Source organism: Xenopus laevis, chromosome 7L (genome assembly GCF_017654675.1).
Source record: "Xenopus laevis strain J_2021 chromosome 7L, Xenopus_laevis_v10.1, whole genome shotgun sequence".
Lineage (NCBI taxonomy): Eukaryota > Metazoa > Chordata > Amphibia > Anura > Pipidae > Xenopus > Xenopus laevis.
The window spans coordinates 72,762,279-72,784,806 of record NC_054383.1 but is presented as its reverse complement, the minus strand read 5'-3'; the positions used below and the strand labels follow the sequence as shown (position 1 = coordinate 72,784,806).

Below are 22,528 nucleotides of genomic sequence, written 5' to 3'. Positions count from 1 at the left end.
CATGGAGTGATCAGCTTCCGGCTCCTTCTCGCTGCTGCGCATTAGAGCCAAAAGCCGAACTTTTTTTTTTTTTTTTTAAATCTTTTATTTTAACATTTTCAAATGCAATGACAAATGATAACGTATACATTACATTTAGTATAATATTCTTGAAGGAGGGGGAAGGTTAGTGTAGGATATCAATAACCTTAAGTTGTTCTTACCAGTATTCATTCATTACATTTGGTACCAAATACATTACTTGCAAAAGCCGAACTTTAAAGAAAAAGTCTGCTATTTATTTCTACTGTGCATGCGTTTGCCCCGGGAAATTTGGAGATCGAAGAAGCAGGGAGACTATCTCTTGTGATACTTTCTGGAATAACCCCAGGACAGTGCAGTTTTCTGCTGATAGGAGCACTGGCCCGGGGTTTCAGTTAAGTAAATACATTCACTTGGGGGTGCCTAACATTTGGCCCCCAAGTGGGATAAAACTTTCCTTCTCCTTTAAATGTAAATCACCCTTTTAAACCACCTGGCAAAAGTTATTTCTAAGCTTTTTGCAGGGGTTATCATAGTTTTCAAAATGTAGTACTTCAGCAGCTGCTACAGTAGATTAGACTAAATCAGTGCTGTCCAATTTATATGGTACAGAGGGACGGAATTTTTCTAATCTACATGGTGGAGGGCCGATAATGGAAGCCAGTTTTAGCCACTCCCTATTTTTAGACCACACCCACTTTAAACCACACCCATGTTACCGCAAGACCATGACTACATTAATAGCACACCAAAAAAAAAAAAATGTTTGGTGCTCACTGTAGGGACTAGGGCTGGAACTAGGGGTAGGCAGCTGTCTAGGATGCCATCATTGAGGGGCACACTTTTAATGGGTTTTTGTTTTTCTTTTTTTTTTCCCAGCGTTTATTTAATAATTTGTTTCAGTAATCGTGGTCACTCAGTCGGGTGGAATCCCCCTCCTTCACCTTCTTCCTCTTGCAAGAAAGTAATAGCTCCTTTTGTGTGGTGCGGCAGTGCAGTGCGACGTGCGTATACGCGTCAATGACATCACTGTTGCAGTTTGGGTGGCAGAGAGCTGGTGGCCTGCTTGGCGTGGCTCGCGCTTGCTCAGCCTTGCGCAGTTGCACTGAACTGAAGACATTCTTTCTATCACTGAATGTAATAGAAAGTGTGAAGCTTCCTGCTGGCACAGCCAGGTATAGATTTGGGCCGGGGGCCATATGTTTGCTGTTGCTGCTGGGCTGGGCGCTCGCACAGGTACATAAATACTTGGGGGTAATATGATGTGATCAGATTTATTTTTGGCTGCTGCTGGCACGGGTAAAGATTGGGGGCAATATGATGGATGTTGGAGGGCTGTATGATGGATGACTGCTGAGCTTGCTGGTACAGGTATGCGGAGGCAGTATAAAGGTATGAACAGTACAGGACTTTAGGTTGTGAACAATAGAGGTGTCACGTGTGAACAATACAGGGGATTAGTCTGAATTTGAAGTTTACAAATGGTAAGCAGACACAGCAGGCAGACACTGACGTGGAGGGCCACATAAAGGGGGCCAGTTGGACAGCCCCGGTCTAAATGACTAAGTATAAACATAATTTACAAGGGGCGTGGCCTGCATGGCGTTCGAGAAGGTAGCTTCTTAAGGAGTTTAAGAGAGCTCCGTGCAGGGGTAAAATAATCCTGCATTATACTGTAAATTGCCAACCCTAAAATCAGTACCTGAACTGGTGTACAAGCCAGGATACCGCTGCCGATATCTGATGGTGAGGAAAGGCGGATTCAAGCGCACCACAAAGGTCAGAACCCGACAACAACAGACCATGCAGTCCCAAGATGGCACAGGTTCCAGCGCTGCACAAGAGGCATCGCTGGAGACTGAGGTGAGAAATGGAGGAGTCGTACAAAAACTTGCACCGTTTGCCCAGACCCCCCTTATCTCAGTGCAATTCTCAATATATCACAGGGCATAACACTGCAATCAGCAGAAGAGGGGGAATGGGATTCACCAGCTGCCTTAGCAAACCCTAATACCCCTGCAGAGCCAACATTGGCAGAGGTTTTCCAGGCCATCACAGCTAACCACACAACATTAGTTGGCAAGATAGATGAACTGAAAACTCATTTTGCCCAACTAAAGCATGACGCACAAAAAATCAGAGAAAGAACAGGGGAGGCAGAAAGAAGGGTTGGAGAACTTGAGGACTTTACTGCGCCCCTCCCGGCCCGCATTTCCAAGACTGAAAAACAGATAGCTCAACTAGAGCAAAAAGCGGATGATCTCGAAAATCGCCTGAGGCGTAATAATATTTGCATCCTGGGCCTGCTGGAAAGAGCAGAGAGAGCTAACACAGAAAAGTTTGTGGAGCAATAGCTAATCAATAAATTTGATCAGGCGGTCTTCTCAATGGCTTTTACAGTTGAGAGAGCGCATAGTATCCCAGGGAAACCGCCACCTCTGGAAGCGCCCCCAAGACCATTTATAGCACGCCTCCTTAACTACCGTGATAGAGAAGCTGCACTATCTGAAGCGAGGAAGGCAGGTGAACTCACATGAAAATCATAGAACATCGAAATATCCAGACTTCTCCACTGAAATACGGAAACAATGGGCCAAGTTCACAGAAATAAAGGCAAATCTACGACAGCGGCATATTCCGTATGCCATGAGTTTTCCGGCTCTACTGAGGATTACTGACAATGAAAGAACCCATTTTTTTTCTTTGCCAGAAGACTCTTTTGATTGGCTGGAGACAAGACCACATGGACCACAGCAACGAGACTCGGTTACAAAGTTCTGAACTTAAATTGAACTTCACCTGACCTTTAGCAGACATACTAGTGCACTGGTCTGTTCTTGAAGCAACGGGACTATGCTGCCTTAATATAGTATAGACATTACATAGAGACTGGATCCAGCACATTTACTATAATAAGCAATGGGACAGGTAAAGAAATTATGGTTAAAAATAATGTTACATTATATAAATACATAATATTGTTATGCAGTATTTATCAAAAAAAAAAAAAAGAAAGAAAAAAAAAACGGAAAATGAAGTGTATTGCAATTGATACAGCCCTGATGCCCCAAGGGTCATACAAAACATATGACTCTCACCGGGAAGTTTCTCAAACACTTGCGGTCACTAACCTCCACATCAGTTTAAATCTGGTTTGTTTTTTTGGTACTAAAACTCACCCTACTGAAAGTATGGAGTGGGTGGGGAGGGAGTGGGTAAGGACTTGTGTTGACAAGTTCAAGTCATGGTGTCTTTCCTCAAAAATTCCTCAAGAGAATACAGTGCTATAGAATGTTAAAGTTTAGGATACACTGCTGCCAAAATTTTTTATTCTTTACCAAAAATGGCTGTTTAAATGTTTATCATGGAATGTCAGGAGACTCAGGGGACTGGGTGACGCGATCAAGAGGAGACTTGTATTTGACTTTATACGAAAAATTAAGCCCCTCATTATTTTATTGCAAGAGACTCATTTTATTGGAAGTAAGATATTAGCATTAAAGAGGCCATGGATAGTGTCAATGTACCACTCACTTTATTCAAATTACTCCAGGGGGGTAACTATATTGTTGTGCAAAACATGCCCCTTTGTGCTTAACAAGGTTATATCTGGCAGGTATGGAAAATATGTGATTGTACATTATTGGAGAAGAGAATCACGTTAGGAAATGTATATATCCCACCGCCATTCGCGGACGAGGCGCTATATGAATTGATCGAGAAAATACTTACTCTCACCCCCACACCATTGCTGTTAATGGGGGATTTTAATGCGGTAGTTAACCCTGAAATAGACAAACTGCACCCCCCAAAAATTGGCACCCCCGCCTTTACCAGGTGGTGTTCACTGTTTAAATTAGTAGACCTATGGAGGGCTCGCAACCCCTTCCGAAAACAGTATACATGCTACTCACAAAGCCACAATAATCTAGAATTGATCTGGCCTTAGGATGTGAAGAAATTAACAAATTGGTGCAGAGTGTAGAAATCCTTACCAGAGGGATTTCAGATCATTCCCCCCTACTTCTTAAGCTGCAGGTCTCCAATGAACCTACGGACAGAATTTGGAGATTAAGTCCCTACTGGTGAAACATGAGCAATTAGCTGAAACTATTCATAATAGCATAGAATCATTTTTGGCAATAAATAAATACGAGGTTCCCCTAGACCCAACCTGGGATGCATTTAAGGCCTATATAAGAGGCAAATACATTATTAATATCAAGGCATTGACAATAAACTTTGCAGCAGAAATTACATCTAAGTCCCAGAAAGTAATGGAAGCAGAAGCTGCGTATGTGCAGCAACCGAACGAGTCAAACCTTAAAGAATGGCAAAATAGTCAAAGGTCCCTGTCACTAGCCCAACTGGAAATTACAAAAAAACAGGCCCTTCACCAAAAAGCCAACATTTTTGAGCATGGCGACAAAAATGGGAAACTTTTAGCACTGCTGGCTAAGGATGACAATATTTCTATAGCCATTCCAGCAGTAACATTAGCTACGGGAGAAACTGTCTCTACACCAATAGAAATAAATAACAGATTCGCGGGTTGTTATGCAGAATTATATAACACTAAGCTTACCGTCTCCCGAGGGGAAATTTCAGACTATTTAGAAGAGACTACCGTAACCTACCCAAACTAGATGAGAACATCTCCAATCTCTTGGCAACAGCTGTAACTCAAGAAGAGGTGGAGAATGCCTAAAATGCTAATTGTCCTGGTCCCTAAACCGGGTAAGAACCCCCTTGACTGTTCGTCATATAGACCAATTTCTCTAATTAACGCTGATGTGAAAGTATTAGCCTCCAGACTCGCAGAACATTTATCTTGTATAATTTCCCCAGATCAAAAAGGCTTTATGCCGTGACGTACAACGGATACCAACATTAGAAGGCTATTGACGAACCTGTCCATTGAACATGATAACTCAAGTAATAGATTAGTGGCTTCATTAGATAATGAAAAGGCCTTTGATTCAGTGGAATGGGAATACCTCTGGACCACCATGAATCAAATGGAAATTCACTCCAACTACATAAAATGGGTTCAAAAGTGAGTACCAATACTAAAGTATCAGACATATTTCCAATTACTAGAGGTACGAGGCAGGGGTGCCCCCTCTCACCACTTTTATTTGCAATCGCCATGGAACCTATGGTCTGTCGCATTTAACACTCCCTAACTGCTGAAGGTTTAAAGCTTGGTCCCTTAAGTGAAGTAATCTCTTTGTATGCAGATGATACACTTATACCTAGCTAACTCAGATCAAGCTTTACCACTAGCTGTAAATCTAATTAATAGGCATACTACTTATTCAGGATTAAAGATCAACTGGTCCAAATCAGTACTTTTCTCCATTGACCCTCTTCTGACAAACTCCCCCGCACATTTATATGGTCTGCAATGGGTGGAAACATTTAAATATTTAGGTATCTGGATTCATAAGGATTTTAAAAAATTTGTGGAGCTTAATATTAACCCGATTCTTAAGTATATAGAACAAAAAACAGTGGCCTGGTCTTGACTGTCCCTAACCCTTATGGGACGCATTAACCTGTTTAAAATGGTGATCTTACCAAAACTAACTTATCTATTTAGGCAGGCCCCAAATGGAATACCGAAAGCAATATTCACTGAATTAAAAAGTCTTATGTTAACCATGTTCTGGAATGGGGCCCCTCCTAGACTGGCCTTGCACACACTGCAGTTAGCAACAAATTCAGGTGGCTTAGCAGCCTCGAATCTATTTTTTTACTATCTAGCAACGCAGTTGGTAGTGGCTCGTCAATGGGCAACGACGAATAAAACTAATGCAGCAACCCTATTAGAAGCTCAAATACTGGGATCTTTGGAGGAGCTTAAAAACGTACTGTATCGTGGTACAAAATAAACTAAAAAGTGCTCCCCCCTTATGAGAGCGACAGTTAGAACCTGGAAAACAGCTCTACAATTCTTCCCAAAAATGCAACAGGATTGTTCGAGTTATACCCCACTGTGGTGCAATCCACAACTTAAACACCTGCACAGTATACCGGACCCACAAGCGTGGGCCAGATTTAAGATTAAAGGGATACTGTCAATGAATCCGTTTATAGTGCTGCTCCAGCAGAATTCTGCACTGAAATCCATTTCTCAAAAGAGCAAACAGATTTTTTTATATTCAATTTTGAAATCTGACATTTGGCTAGACATATTGTCATTTTCCCAGCTGCCCCAAGTCATGTGACTTGTGCTCTGCTCTAAGAACAACACTCAATGGTAAAAACCGATGTCCCACTGAGACTCCTTGAGTTACATTGAGAAAGAAAACAGCAGCCTGCCAGAAAGCATTTCTCTCCTAAAGTGCAGGCACAAGTCACATGACCAGGGGCAGCTGGGAAATTGACAAAATGTCTAGCCCCATGTCAGATTTCAAAATTGAATATAAAAAAAATCTGTTTGCTCTTTTGAGAAATGGATTTCAATGCAGAATTCTGCTGGAGTAGTCCTATTAACTGATGCTTTTTGAAAAAAACATGTTTTCCGATTACAGGAACCCTTTAAGTATATAGCAGATGTAATAGAGGAAAGCAAGCACAATTTTCACTACCTCACTACATGTTTTTTCTCAATCTGCAGCCAAGACTTGCGATGGAGGCCCAATTTGGGAAATTGCCCATAGATACATCACCAAAAACTCCGGAACTGGGAATACACTCAACAGAACTCAAAAAACCATTGTCACAATTCTATGTACAATTATTAAAAGCAGGATGCACCCCCCCTTAACCAACTGAGGGTCAAATGGCAAAGGGACATCCCGCAGATTACAGAGGAGAATTGGGAAGATATTCTTGACACAACATTTGATGCGATTATTAGCAGTAGGGACAGAATGACACCGCTAAATTATTTACATAGGGTATATATCACTCCCCGAAGACTTCATAAATTTAAACCTGACCAGGTACCAGAATGCCCTAGATGTAGACCGGCAGACTTCATGCACATGGTGTGGGGCTGCCCAATAGTACATAACTATTGGGAGAAAGATGATCCGCGTAAAAAATTAGATCACTCTACCAATAGACCCTATGGTGCTAATACTAAATCAGACAGAGGAGCTATCCCATAAAAGGGCGCACAAAACCATAATATCAATCCTTTGTATGTATGCAAAAAATAAAATGATAGCAATACACTGGAAATCCAAAAAAGGGCCTACCCCGCAATCGTGGGGCCAACACATTGAGAAAATCATTCCATTATATAAGCTGACATATATAAAAAGAGGTTGTCCAGAAAAGTTTCAAAAAGTCTGGGATCTCTGGAAGGATGAGGATCCCGAGGTAGGGTCACCTTAATTGTATCACAGTTTTTCAGACTGCCCATGTATTTTTATAGGAATTACACTGCTGGTAAAAGTTGGAATGTGGAAATGGTATATTAAGCAGGCTAATCCTATTACAATTCATTTTAACATGTCATACTTATTACTGCCCCCCCTAGATAGGTAATGGGAAGGGGAAGAAAGAAGACACCGTGGGATTTTGAATATAATTTTATTTTATTTTACTATGTTCATTTAGTTACAATAAAATAAATGTAATCTGTGTTAGACTATGTAGAAACAAAACCAACATACGGTAATGTATGAATGTTACTTATTCAATGTGTACAACTGCTTTTGTTTACTCAATAAAAGAAAAGTTATAAACATAATTTACAAAAAGGCATTAACTATGAGGATACTATCAGGGGATGTACATTTTTATGGGCTAAGTAGGACTGCTGACAGCAGGTGTACACAGTGATCTCCACCCATACACTTAACTATACTATTAAATAACTGTGTTCTGCAAAACGTTTTGGGGACTATTTATCATGTTTTGTAAAAAGAGGAGTGAAACATTACTAGTGATGTTGCCCACAGCAACCAATCTGCAATTAGATTTCAACAGTTAGAAAACATAAGCAAAGATCTGATTCGTTGCTATGAGCAACATCACTGGTAATGTTTCACTCCACTTTTTAACACAGCATGATAAATAAGCCCTATGAAGACAATGTTGTGGCACATTTAGCGGTCTTTTTATTATGCTGTGTAAAAAAGTGGAGTGAAACATTACAGGTGATGTTGCCCTTATTGTTTCAACTTCTTGAATTAAACATTTCGGTCCCCACCTTTAGTAAAGTCCCTGGCTCCTTCTCAAAGCTTAGAATCAGGCACAAAGTACTTAGGTGGCTGCCTCCACACCAATATTACAGCTAAAAAAATACATTTGTTTTTTTTAAATGGCAGAGTGAATTATTTGCAATGCAAACAGTGTAATTTAGAAATAAAAAGTAAACCATAAAAATCAAGACAGAATCCCTTTAAATTGCTATGCCTTGCAACCAGCCATGAAACTTAGATTCCCACATAATCACAGCACCATTGCCGTTGGTTTTAAGTCTCCAGTTAGTTCTACACTGCAAGTTTGTTTACATGGCAATGCATGGTGAAAATCAAAGAACTGTATCTTTTTTCTAATGGTCTGTATGGAAACATCATTAATTTATATTTAAAAGCAGAATTCTATGTTCCCTGCCTGCCCTTTATCTGAATATATGTATAAACTGCATTTCCATGTCATGGTGCACTAAAAGGAACAGTAACACCCAAAAAGTGTTTAAGTAATTAAAATGTAATGTATAATTGTTGCCCAGCAATCGGTAAAAGGGTGTGACTACTTCAGAAACTACTATAGTTATAAATGTTTAAATGCATTGATTTGTAAGGGGACCCATTTAAATGAGAAAAGACGCAGGTTACATAGCAGGAACGGGTAATCTCTGTGGAATATAATGGTGTTCTACAGAGTTTATCTGTTATCTGCTACTTAACCTGTGTCATTTAGCCTTATTTCAGTTTCCTCCATGGCTACACAGCAGCTTGTTTATACAAATTATAGAAGTTTTTCTTAAGCAAACAGATCAGTCTTACACGTGCAGGAAAACATTGCATTATAGTTTATTTACTTTTAAAAACACTTTCTTTTTTGGTGTTACTGTTCTTTTAACGGGAACTCAAATCCTTTCTCATTCTGACACAGCATTTTCTTTCAGAGGAAGCAATGGAAGTTTACTTGGATGTAGAACTTTTACCATGTTCTGTGGAAAATTAGTTAATCTGTGAATAACTATATTGGTGATATGATTCTTCTGTGTCTCTTCTCTTCTAGCGATTTCCTAGTGCCGGATTATTTGAGCCAGGAGCAGGAAGAGGCCCTTGGGCAGTACGAGCTGGCAGAACATGGCTTTGAAAGCAACTCCTCTGTCCAAATGCCTGTTATCTCCCAGGTTTCCTCAACACAGAACTGTGAAAGCACTTTTCCCCTGGGACCTGTGGGAGGGTTTGCAGAGAAAGAAGAGGATGAAGAAGAAATAGCAGAGCCTTCGAAGCCAAGCCCAGCTGAGGAAACAAACATTGAAGATCCACCAAAGACAGAGGTGGCTTCAATTGCTGTTGAATAGCTAAAAACTGACCCACGATATCTTCCCTGCACCCTGACTTTATTCAGCTTTATTTTGTTTTTGTATTGTTTTTTGCTTGTTTATTTTTTTCCTCTGCTTTCTTTGGAAGTTACCTGAGTTTGATCAGTTTATTATTTACTTAGTTTTGGAGGAAACAAAAATAAGCAACTGGGGACACTGGCATACTACATACTCTGTTTTCATATCATTTACTTTCATTAGTGCTAACATTAGCTGAAAACTGCAAATATATTACTTTTAATGGTATCTCCAGTAGGGCTTATGGCAGATAGACACTAATTCTGCTTCAAAATGTCAAGAGTTGATCATTTTAACAGTTAACATACTGTCTAATGGTTGAGTAATTGTATTTTCTCTGGTTTTTGCTCCATACACGGTAATGTTCTTTTTACACAAATGTTACAGCTATATAGATAGCTTCTTTATTTTAATACATTGTCTACTGAAGGTTCCTGAAAAGGAAGAGGTGAAATATATATTAATGTGAATTGGTTTCCAGTACAGTTAAAGTATATCTGTATTACTGCTTTTGTGTAAGTGCCGTGCTGGAGAGCTGGATTAACCAAGGCATTTCCAACATTTTACATGCCGTTTCAGGGCATGAATGTTATTATGGCAAAATCAAGACATGTGTAAGTTTAAAAATAATGACTGCAGGTTTTGGAGTGCATGTTCTGCACATTAGAGGAGCTTGAATACTGTTTTTTTTTTTTTTTTTTTTTAAACTGTTTTAGTTTACCCTTTTACTGCAATGCTAGGTATCTTTTAATTATCATATAGGAAGCTTGACGTTTTAAACTGATTGAAGTGTTTTTTATTTTTCATTTTGTGGTCCATGGTGGCCTTAATTCTCTATTTAGAACTTGTAAAGGTTTTGGTACTGAGGTTATTTAATACCTCCGGCGTTATTTTAACCAGTTTTAACAGTTGGCTTCCTTATGGGTTAACGGTTGGAATTTTATGACCAAACATTTACACCAGCAATCAGAAGAATATTGTTGATACCCTTACTACTACTACTACTATTTTAATACAGTCTTTTGTTTTATCTCATATCACCTACCTATTATATATTGTGCCATTTTTTCAGATTGCTTTACAAAGACAATGAACATTTGCATTCATTCAAAAGGTTGGCAGCAGCTTTCTTAAATCATATACAAGCATCAAGCACAAGGCACTTGTCAAAAAATGGCCAGGTACTAATCTATTCAAAGTTCTATATGGCAATTATGTTAACAGTCAATATGGAGTCTCGATAACAAAATACAAAACAGCTGCTATTCCTGTAGAGTGAAATTAATATTGTTAGTTTATCTTTAAGGACTACATATAAAAAGTTATCAAGAAAACAACATCTTGTGTTATATTTGTTTGTTTTTGTGCCTTTAAAAACCATGTAGCATAGAGTAAAATATATAGATTTTGGAAATGTTGTTTTGATTTGTTTCTTCTAGGTCTTTTTGTGCAGTTCAATTTTTTGTATGCCTGTCTTGCCTTAACAAAAATGTAAGGATGCTTTATGGCAGGGCTATTGATCTCATTCTCTGTGTGATCTCCTTATCAGTACGACCAATAGAAAGGAAGCTACATAGTAGCTACAGATCCTGTAAGGCACTTTAGAGAGGTTTATGTTAACATTTTGCCAAACTTATAAATATAGAAAACTACAAAAAATTTAGGTTCATGACACATTGGAGCTGATTTATCAAAGGTCGAATGAAACACGAATGGTATCTTATTCAAGTAAAAACTCAAACGTCTAAAATTCACACTAATGTTACGACCCAAAAACTCGAATTTAAATCAAGTTTTTGTCCAAAAAAAAAGCATGTCAGGAAGGCTATTAACTTCATAAAATAGGGCAGCAGACCTCTGCCATTGACTTCTACATGAACTCGGCAGTTTTTAAATGGCAACTTATTGAATTTGAGTTACTTCCAGGTTAGGGGGATGATAAATCTCGCATTCTTTTGACCAAGAAAGCAACTCTAAAATTTGTATTTACCATTCGAACCTTAGTAAATCTGCCCCATAGGGGGGATTTTCTGCTAGCATTTGTTAGGATGCATCTAAACCTGGCCAAGGAGCCACTCCTCAGCAGTATTTGGCAAGAATACTGCCCATGTGCCGGGAGCCTTAGCATTACTGAGTTTATGGTCTTCTTCTAAAGGCAAGTTTACTATAATTTCCTGCTAACCATCTTTTCTAATAAGATCAACATTTGATCTATAGAATTGTATTAAACTACCCAGATATTTATCTTTATTTTTGATCTCCAGTTTTTTATTTTATGTCATATCCATATCCTCTTTTTCTATCTAAGCACATACTATATTAGAAAAGAGCTAATTGTTCTTAAGTTGCTAATTTAAAGGGGCAGTATTACTGTCTTGAATAGGGTTTTTACTGAAATTACTTTTTGCCTTTTGTTTGTCACAAAAAACTGTTTTTCTTACGGTCCCTATACACGGGCTGATAAAAGCTTCCAACAGACTGTCGGCCAGTTGTCAATCTGCAAGGTTAAAGGGATACTGTCATGGGAAAACATGTTTTCTTGAAAACGCATCAGTTAATAGTGCTACTCCAGCAGAATTCTGCACTGAAATCCATTTTTCAAAAGAGCAAACAGATTTTTTTATATTCAATTTTGAAATCTGACATTGGGCTAGACATATTGTCAATTTCCCAGCTGCCCCCAGTCATGTGACTTGTGCTCTGATAAACATCAATCACTCTTTACTGCTGTACTGCAAGTTGGAGTGATATCACCCCCTCCCTCCCCCCCCCTAGCAGCCTAACAACAGAACAATGGGAAGGTAACGAGATAGCAGCTCCCTGGAAGATCTAAGAACAGCACTAAATAGTAAAAGTCAAGTCCCACTGAGACACATTCAGTTACATTAAGTAGGAGAAATAACAGCCTGCCAGAAAGTAATTCCATCCTAAAGTGCAGACACAAGTCACATGACTGGGGCAGCTGGGAAACTGACAATATGTCTAGCCCCATGTCAGATTTCAAAATTGAATATAGAAAAATCTGTTTGCTCCAAGAAATGGATTTCAGTGCAGAATTATGCTGGAGCAGCACTATTAACTGATGTGTTTTGGAAAAAACATGTTTTTCCATGACAGTATCCCTTTAAAAATCCTGTTGATGCAGGCCCGCGATACGACCCCCCCCCCCCGCTCCGTTGGGCCATAAGGTTCACAATCGGATCATCCCAATATCGCCCCCACCTCAATGTGGGCATATCGGGGAGAGATCCGCTCGTAACGCCAAATAAACGGATCTCTATGAATATGGCCACCTTTAATTCTTAAACATAATAGGCTTTGTTTATATGTGCAGTGAAAATCTAATTATCTACCTTTCAAGGACCACGCACCAAGAAGTTTGTTTCCTAGTTTTTCTTGTTAAAGCGATACCGACACGTTCGATAAAAATCATAGGAACGTGTTAGTATCAAGTTAGGTGCTGCCTCTCAAAGCCCCCCAGCTCTGTGAACCCTTGTGCAGCCGACCCGCTGACACTAATAACAGATCTTTTGTGTCACTTCAGTGACGCTGGGCTGGGGGCGGAGCGATGCTTCCATAGGCTGAAGTTTTCAGTTGTAATTAGCCTTTGGAAGGATTGAGCCGCCCCCAGCCCAGCGTCGCTGAACCAGCACATAAGATCATTTAGCAGTGTCAGAGGGTCTGGTTAACGCAGGTTCACAGGGCTGGAGACGGCTTTGAGGGGAACTATTCTGGGTGTAGCACCTACTTGATACTGAAACGTTGCTATGATTTTTACAGGAACGTATCGGTATCACTTTAAACACAAAAAATTAGAAGAAAAAAAAAAAAAGTAGGAAAATCAGTTCTACCCTACACTAGTACTCGCTCTATCCTGCACAAAGTATATTAATTAAAATTCTTTAGTATCTAATGCCTTGCTAAAACTCTGCTTCCAGTCTACTCAGAAAGGTGAAAGGGTGACATTCACTGTGCAGGATCCAACATGCGGTTCTTAACTTCTCCTAGCCTGATCAAGTAGAGAAAAACCCAGAAGTCAACAGTTGCGGCTGTGTAAGAGCTGCTAGTAGTAGTAAGAGCATGCTGACTTTATGGAGTCTTCTGAAGTCCTTAAATTTATATCTGACCTGTGTGCTGCCTTTAGTACTGCTCACAGCTCTTACCAAGATAAATGAGTCTGACAGGATGAAAAAATTCCTCTGTACAGCCGCAGCAGTTAACTTCCGGGTTTTCTCTACTTTTCAGGCTAGGAGGAGAAGTTGAGCGTCGCATGTTGGATCCTGCACAGTGAATGTCACCCTTTCGCCTTTGAGTAGACTGGAAACAGAGTTTTTAGCATGTTATTTTTAATAAAGTATTTCAAATAATGAACTTTGTGCAGGATTAAACTAGTATTACTTAACATTTTTTTAGTGTTACTTTTGTAAGAAATAAAAAACATAAATTTTGTTGTTTTGTTATTAAAACAGGCAAAAGTAGTTCAGCAAACTCCCTCTTCATTTAACTCACATTGAAAAGTGGGTATATAGCTATTTTAAATGTTATATTGAACAGTATGCTTTAAAGGTTTATATGTGGTTATGCAATGAAAAGGTGCAAAGTTTGATACTGATTTTGTCACCTATAGCAACCAATTAACAGGTAGAATTTTCTTGTCATCTGTTTAAAAGGCAAGCATTTTAGGGGTCATTTGCTATATGCATATCCGGTTGCAAACTATGGGAACAATCCACCATGTTTTTTGCAATTTGCACCCTGCCCTACTGGTAGAAGAATCGGCAAAGGTCTGTGTTCCGAAACAGAGTGCAGAAACCTGCATTCACCCCATGAATGCAACAGTGTTGCTTGTGGAGAAGTAGGCTAGGGAGGCATGTAGTCTCTTATTTGCTTTAGGTTACTACACCCGGGCAAACTTTTATTTTGTATCATGGGGTTGCAGTTGTTGCCCAGTGGTTTAACCAGAAAAATGATTGACAAGCTATACAGAACCTGTTTATAACATAAAAACAAAATGTTGTTTCTTATGGGTACTCTCTGCCGTTACTGTTCTGGTCTTTGGTTTTCATGGTACTATATGTGTTGGGTGGCATACAGTAATTAATAGAGGTAAATATACTGTTTATGTTAAAGGGATACTGTCATGGGAAAAAAAATTTTTTCAAAATGAATCAGTTAATAGTGCTGCTCCAGCAGAATTCTGCACTGAAATCCATTTCTCAAAAGAGCAAACAGATTTTTTTATATTCAATTTTGAAATCTGACATGGGGCTAGACATTTTGGCAATTTCCCAGCTGCCCCTGGTCATGTGACTTGTGCCTTCACTTTAGGAGAGAAATGCTTTCTGGCAGGCTGCTGTTTTTCCTTCTCAATGTAACTGAATGTGTCTCAGTGGGACATGGGTTTTTACTATTGAGTGCTGTTCTCAGATCTACCAGGCAGCTGTTATCTTGTGTTAGGGAGCTGTTATCTGGTTACCTTCCCATTGTTCATTTGTTTAGCTGCTGGAGGGGAATAGGGAGGGGGGTGATATCACTCCAACTTGCAGTACAGCAGTAAAGAGTGATTGAAGTTTATCAGAGAACAAGTCACATGACTTGGGGCAGCTGGGAAATTGACAAAATGTCTAGCCCCATGTCAGATTTCAAAATTGAATATAAAAAAATCTGTTTGCTCTTTTGAGAAATAGATTTCAGTGCAGAATTCTGCTGGAGCAGCACTATTAACTGATTCATTTTGAAAAAAAATGTTTTCCCATGACAGTATCCCTTTAATATCTATGGTACACATAAGTTCTTGATCACTATGCAAGTAAGAAATAAATTGTTTGCGTTGTGAGTAAGAACATATTGAGAGAATTCAAGGTATAAAAAGTAGCTAAAAAATTGCAAAAAAATCATAATTAGAAATGATTGTGTCCCTGAAAAAGAAAAGCACAGTAAAAGGGTCTTGTTTCTTCCCCTACTTGAGACTTTTGTTTTTGTTAATTAAATGTCTGTCTGAAAATGCAGTTAATTTCTAAATAGAAAAACACAATTTCTCTTTCTACAGTATAGAAAACAGTAATCATCATGCTAAATGTTCCAGTGTGGGTGAGCAAGGCTTGCTGATGAGCACAGCAAAGAATTTGTTCCACTTGTGCCGCACGAATCACCACACATCGGTTAGTGGCATCAAATAATCTATTGTTTCTGGCTGTAGTTCTGTAGTGTTTATAAATGGTCAATACAATTTAATGCAACACTGTATGCATTAGTTGCATTTGCATGGATTCTGACAGAATGAATAGGCTACAGTCTGGTTTATTTGCAGACCTAAACACTGGTGGCAATTCAGACAAAATCAGCTGGACTACAGTCATTTATGACTGCAAGCTCAGCTACAAAGGCCACCATCAGCTTTGTGTAAAATTGCAGCTTGCTCCTAAAGTTGTGTATTTGAAGCAGGGGAGCAATGGAGCTACTGCCACCTGCGAACCACAGTGACTTGCACACCTCCAGAATGCAGTTGCACTAAAAAAATAGGGCTCATAAGTCACTCTTCTATATTGCTATATTACTTGCAGTTGTAAATGTTCCCTTCCACTGGAATCATGGGGGGGGGGAGTTGCTGATTTGTGTTTTAAAACAGAATGGTGATTCCACTTGAAACTGCACTTATCCCACTGCACTTGCGGTCATAAAAGACCCCTAACTTGTTTCTTTGGAAGAGACTACTAAAGAAATAAAATTGTCTCTTCCGATAAAAGCTAAAATCAATCATGTTTATTTTTAATTGTTAATAAAATATTAATTGATGCAGAACACAACTTTTAAATGGATGTCATTACACAAAATCTCCTTCTCTTCATTTAACTGAAAAGACTGCCAAAGTCAAGTCTCAGATTGAGGTTTCTTATTCATATTTGGCATTTAGAAAGAGTGCTATTTTTCTGAGCATTTTTTCTGCTCTTCCTTTTTAGGTAATGGCAAATGTGGCAGATCCTATGCCACCAGAGAAATGCCAAAGACATGATACTGTACCTGCCTCCTAAAATGTACTTCAGTTGCATCTTCTTGTCGCTGTACACATGAGGAGGATTTTGTGTGCATTTTTGGATGGAAAACCACCACGTGTGCAGCATGACAGGTGGATACAATGGAAGTGAATGGCAGGAGGCAGGGTCAGTGTTGGGTGGTCACTGGTGTCTCTGCAGCAGCAGAAACTGTAGAGGTAAACAATTCAGTCATCACTCATATTTACAAACTGAGGTGTATGCCTTTCATAAAGACTCCTATCAATCATATGTGGTAACAGAAAAAAAGACTGTTTTAATAGAACGTTTCTTGAAATATTTTCGTTTCAAGACTAAGGTTTCTCTTCTGCTACTCTATGTAGAATGTATTTTTATAGCCAATAATTAACGAAAGTCAGAATTTACAGAACCAAATTTTTTTTTAAGCAGTAGTATTTGTTCTTTATTGTGTAACTGAGAAAGCTTTCTTCCATGTGAATTCCTGCTTTCTATATGTTTTCAGCTTTCCAGGATACAGTGACTTAAGAATCACTAAGAATCGCTATTTTCGACATGTTGTAAGATGATACAGAAGTTTGGTGATCTATTTATTCCTAATAAAAATAACATTTCTTCAGACTTGCCAGTGCAGTACAGGGGAAAGGATTTGGCAGGTAGGTACCCCCTCAGGAATTAGAAACACCTGGTTTTAATGATAAAGGCAGTCATTAGGGATTTGCTAAAACAAGCTGAATATTTGGGTGTGACACGATCATTTTTTTGTTTGTTTAGACATATTTTTGAAGCTGTGATTTCAGAATATACTTCTATTTGTATACCACCTCAATTCACAAAGCAGATATTGAATGGCCTCTATCCTATAAGAGCTCTGTAGGCATCTAAAGCTAGAGTTGTGTTTCTGAATTAGACAAAATGAGGGCTAAAGTTGGAATAAAAGGCAATATGCAAAAACACTTCTTGATGTTGTTGCCCAGAATGCAACATTTTAGCCCCATAATTTCAGTGTTACAGTGAGCACCTCACTTAAAAAGTTTGCACCAACGTTTACACATATTTTACCATTGTGAATGCTAAGTTAAGTGCACATTTTTTTTTAGTTGAGGCAATTAGTGCAGTGCACCAAAATGGATATTATATGCATCATTAGTAGCAAGTTTGTGTAAACACAACAAGGCAGGAGTTATTTCTATGGTCTTTGCAAATATATTAGTGTAGGGATGGAGGTATTGGTACTGGCCTCTTCCCTTGCCAGTGCAAGTATCCCATAAATAATAACGCCAATACCTAAAGTTCAAAAAGTGAGGTGTTCCCAATTTTACTGCCGTGCTCTGGACACACAGGAGTGGATAAAACATTTCAGGGTAATAGTATGCCCTTCCTCAAGTGATAACCCACCATAGAGATTTACATTGCTTATATACTGTTAATTACATTGACACCTAGTGGAATATCCTCATAGTGCATACATTGTTACATAATATACAATAAGCCACAGTCCAATTAATAGTCCAAGCTTCATACCATTGGTATCAACAATTTTACAGGCGCTCTTCTGAGCACTTTTACAAATGTATGTTACTTTTTAAAATATCTTTAGCTTTCCTTATACAAACCGTTTTCTACAACATCATGATTTTATACAGCAGCTCTGCCTTGCTGTGCTGGTTGACCGCCAAAGGGTTAAGGTGGCCATAGACTTTACAATTACGATCTTTCCAGAAAAGATCTTTGGTTTCAATTCACAAGTGTAGAGCTGAATCGTCAGATATACAGGTAGAAACAATAGAATTCTACCTGTATCTGACATTTTAGCACTAACAATGGCCGATATTCAGGTGCCTTCAAAGGCATCCAATCAAGCCCGATCGGCGAGTTGACCGATATCCAAGTCTTCTGCCGATATCGGTCGGTTTGTCTCCCACCATGCATGCACCAAATATCGTATGAAAATTAGTTTTGTATGATATTGGTGTTTCTATGGCCACCTTTAAATGGCTGATGTAGGCAAAAACTACAGATGCTATTGCGCACAGTTCTCACCATCCTCATTACTTTGTTTCAACTTTAAAGCTGACATGGAAATATTAAACTGGTGCAAAGACAGCAGAGCTCATTTACGGCCTGCAGGGTAGCAGAATTGCTGGAAACAGAGACCTATGTTTGCTCCATTAATACAACACTGCTGTGCTGTTGCACCTCCTTAATGGTCTTGCACTTTTGTCTGGGGTCAGTAAATTACCCCTACAGTCTACAATCATTTAACCCTCTGGCCTGAAAAAAAATACAATTCTCTCCCTCTCACATAGGAGAAAATACAATCCACAGTCAATTTACATTCTATAAACTAAAAAGTAAATGCCGCTCCTCCATTGCACAGTTGTACCTGTCATTGGCATGTGTAGCTCCTGTAGGGGGTAGGTGCAATGTGGGCAAAAAAACTTCTTGACTCCTGTTTTTTTTTTGGGTGGGGGAGGGGTTGCTCCTGTAATACGTTGTGTAATAAATAATGAAAAAGCTGTTTATGGCTTGCAGCAACGAAAAAAAAAAAAATATATATATATATATATATATATATATATATTTATATACATGTTAATAGTTTTTTGTTGTTGACTATATTCATGCTATGAGTTGTGTAATCCTAGTTTTTTCTTGTATTTAACAACACAAACCACATCTGATAAAGTAGCAGAATATTTGCAACCAGGGTCTTCATTTATATAGGTGTAAGTGAAAAACACTTTTATCTACTATTACCATCTACAGTAACCTGGTGATTTGTCTCAGATTTTTTTCTCTAATAAACAAATTGGCGGTATACATAACTTTCTACATCATTTCTATGCATATTCATCTTTTTATTCCATTAATTTCCATTTATTTTTCCAGTGTATTTTATAAAATATTTGAATGCCATTCTAGCAAAGCCTGTCTGTGATCATCAGGTTTGTGGGTTCTGGGAAAGAAAGATAATGCTGTAAAATTGACATCTCTCTACTTTTTATGGTTTGCAGGGTGTGGTGATCTCAAAGCTCTGTGGTCCATAGATCTTTGTGCATTTGTGGCAGTTGGATTAACAAATAAAGTTTTTCTCTAGAAAAGCCTTGTTATATGTTAAATGGGATATGTCATAGACTTTCGTTTTTGTAAAGTATGCCATTTGCCTTGTCAGGCTGAGGACACTATTACCTGTAACCTCCTTGGGTAACATTATATTTGCAAAGATCAGATGCTAGAACAATCTACAAAATAAACAGAACTGTAATCATTATGATGATCCATATCTTTTAGTTTAGAATGTTTTCTAACAAGGTGCCTAGTAAGCAAATACAAATTCGTAATGTTTTTTTTTTTTTTTCAAATGCTGCCATGCTTACCTAATATATTTTAAGTGTTTTTATTTTTTACTTTTTAGATGTATAACAATTGCTTTAATGTGATTTCAGAGTTTTGTTGGTAATTGTGTTTCTATTCAAGGGAAAAACTTAACACTGGATCTTTCCTGCTCCTCAACATACCCTTCTGTGTTGATGGTTTATTATGACTAATCTGGATGTAAAATACATGAATATATATATATGTACGTATATTGACAACTGTGTACTCCAGTAGGTAGATTCACGTTTAATTCCCAGATTGGGTCGTATGGGTTGCTTCCTTCAGTAATTCTCTCTTACTTTTCTTTTATAAAGTGTCTGCCTTTGAGCTGAAGCACATATCACCTTTAAAGGAAAAAGATAGCCAGCACATACTGTAGCAATGGCTTCTGCTTTCTAATGGGTTTTAATATTCTGAGTTCTCCTAGCACTCAAGTTAACTATTCTATTGTAACTGACATTGTTCACTTGTTGGATTGCCTATGCCTCTAAGTTCATCCTAAATACAGTAACAAAGCATGAATATTAATCTGTTGGAAAACACAGCAGATTTTTTGTTTAATGTATACAATGTCTAAAACATTTTATATACTTGTTTCTGGCTTTTAACATTTTTATAGTACCCCATTGTTCTTGGTGGCAACAATATCTATTTTTGTGCCCATTTTTGGAAACCAAGTGCTGTTTTTTGAAACGTTACAATTATTTCTACAGTTCTTGTATCAATGTGAAAGTCACCGTTAATTTTATTGTCTTTTTTTAATTCAGTTTTGAGCCTGTAGCTGTAAGCTTTTAATGTATTAAAATGTGTCAGGGGTGAAGCCAAGCTAGACATCCAATGCTCTATGCCAATCAATGAAATGAGGAAGCCACAAATATAAGCTATAACTCTTTTACTTGAATTTGTCTTTAAGCACAGTCAAAGGGGAAACTAATTTGTAAGGCACACAAACGTGTTCTTGCAGGAGACCATATTACATGCTTTATCAAGGAAACTTCTTTCAAGTAACGTTGAGAAGAAACCTTAGCTCTGTGTGCTTGTAACCACTGGTGTTTATTTACCCACTTTGATTTACCTTACATGACATCTGCTTCCAGTGTGAATTAATGACATTATAATGAAACAGTAGTTAGCACTGCTGCCTTGCAGAGCTAGGGAATTAGGTCTCACTAGGTAACTGTCTGCCTTTGTATGTTCTTGTGTTTGCTTTGCTTTCTGCTAGGCACTTCAGTTTCTTCCTGCAGTCCAAAAATATGGTGGTAGTTTAACTGGCTTCTTTTGAAACTGTCCCTGTGTGTATATTGCTTGCCTGTGATAGATTAGTTAGCTGTACTTGGTTAGTGAATTATGTAGATGACTAAGCATTGTTTCCATGCACCAAAACATCAGATCAATATAGATAATGTAATACTCATAATATGTTTTCTGAATTAGATGCTTGGGTAGCAGATTTATTCTAGGTAGCAGTATTATGCACAAGAAGTGCATATGCTGAGATTATGCATTATCAATTAAAATGTTAACATAACACCCAAACTTAAAATACTTAAGGTACATACAATCTTCTCTTTAGAATGATCACACAAAAAAAACGTCCCACACAGAATTTTTCAGAAACATAGTGTGTGTGTTGATCCTTACATATTTAAAGTTTCTTCATCTATTCAACAAGTCAATAGAAGTCTTAAATAGAAGACTCTTTATCTGGGTCTCGGTAATGGTTTCCACATCCAGAATTAGATGACAACTACAATTGTTATTTTCTTTGTTGATTTTTACTTGGCACAATATTGGAATTTATAAAATATCCAATTTTTCTAAATTATTGTCTAAATTATTTAGACATTCTTATATTGTCTCATATCCAGTGTAGTGGGTAAGGTTCATGTTTGGCTTCTCCCCTGCTCTATACTGTATATACCCTGTATAGTTACATTGTATGAATTACCTAGCTTGTTTGATATAAGAGAAGTATGTATTGGGTACATTTTGCTAGCCTGGTTGTTTAATCTTAAAAATAAAACAAAAAAACTTGTTTGAAAATGCAGGATCTGGTTCTGTCATAGATCAATTTAAGGACAAAAAAAAGTTAGATTTGAGTGTCTTTGGAAAGAAACATGATGCTGAGATTTTTTCATTAAAATATATTACTGTTTTTATGGTGTTGCTTCATTTTTTACCTTAATGGAGTTATTTAAATGTGTTGCTCACCTAATCTAATCTGCGGCAAAATGTGGTACTTCAGCAAAAGATACATCAAACGTCTGAAATCTTCATCCTATCTGTAGAATATAAATAAGTATATATAAACATGTATAAATATGTCAATTGCCTTGGTGCAGGGCCCAATTTTAAAAGTAGATTCATATGAAAAGTCCCACACTCGCAGGTCTTATGAAGCAAATTAATGTTTATTCAAATAAAGCCTGATGTAAGTTTCTTGCTATTTGAAAAATACAACATACTGTACATCTATGTAGATAAGCAAAATTCCATTATGTTGGGGATTAACTGTGATCTGGTAATTATCTACCTGGAAAGGACCAAACATGGAGTAGCTTCAAGAAATAACAAAAAT

At 38.0% G+C, this 22,528-nt stretch overlaps 1 protein-coding gene across 11 annotated transcripts in view; it reads left to right on the top strand.

The window, feature by feature from the left end:
• zbtb44l.L (zinc finger and BTB domain containing 44 like L homeolog) overlaps window positions 1–22,105 on the top strand; it is a 59,673-nt gene extending 37,568 nt beyond the window's left edge. For 5 of the 11 annotated variants that reach the window (XR_005962515.1, XR_001932250.2, XR_005962516.1 and 2 more), the window contains 2 exons: window positions 9,229–10,740; window positions 15,609–22,105. Coding sequence is in view for 2 of the 11 variants with exons in the window: in XM_018225692.2 (XP_018081181.1) it covers window positions 9,229–9,520 (292 nt within the window). In the remaining 9 variants the exon portion in view is untranslated. Of the gene's footprint in view, window positions 1–9,228; window positions 11,810–15,608 lie in introns of those variants that run through there. The other 6 variants (XM_041569176.1, XM_018225692.2, XR_005962520.1 and 3 more) reach the window with 5 other exon arrangements.
• Window positions 22,106–22,528: the final 423 nt, after the last annotated feature.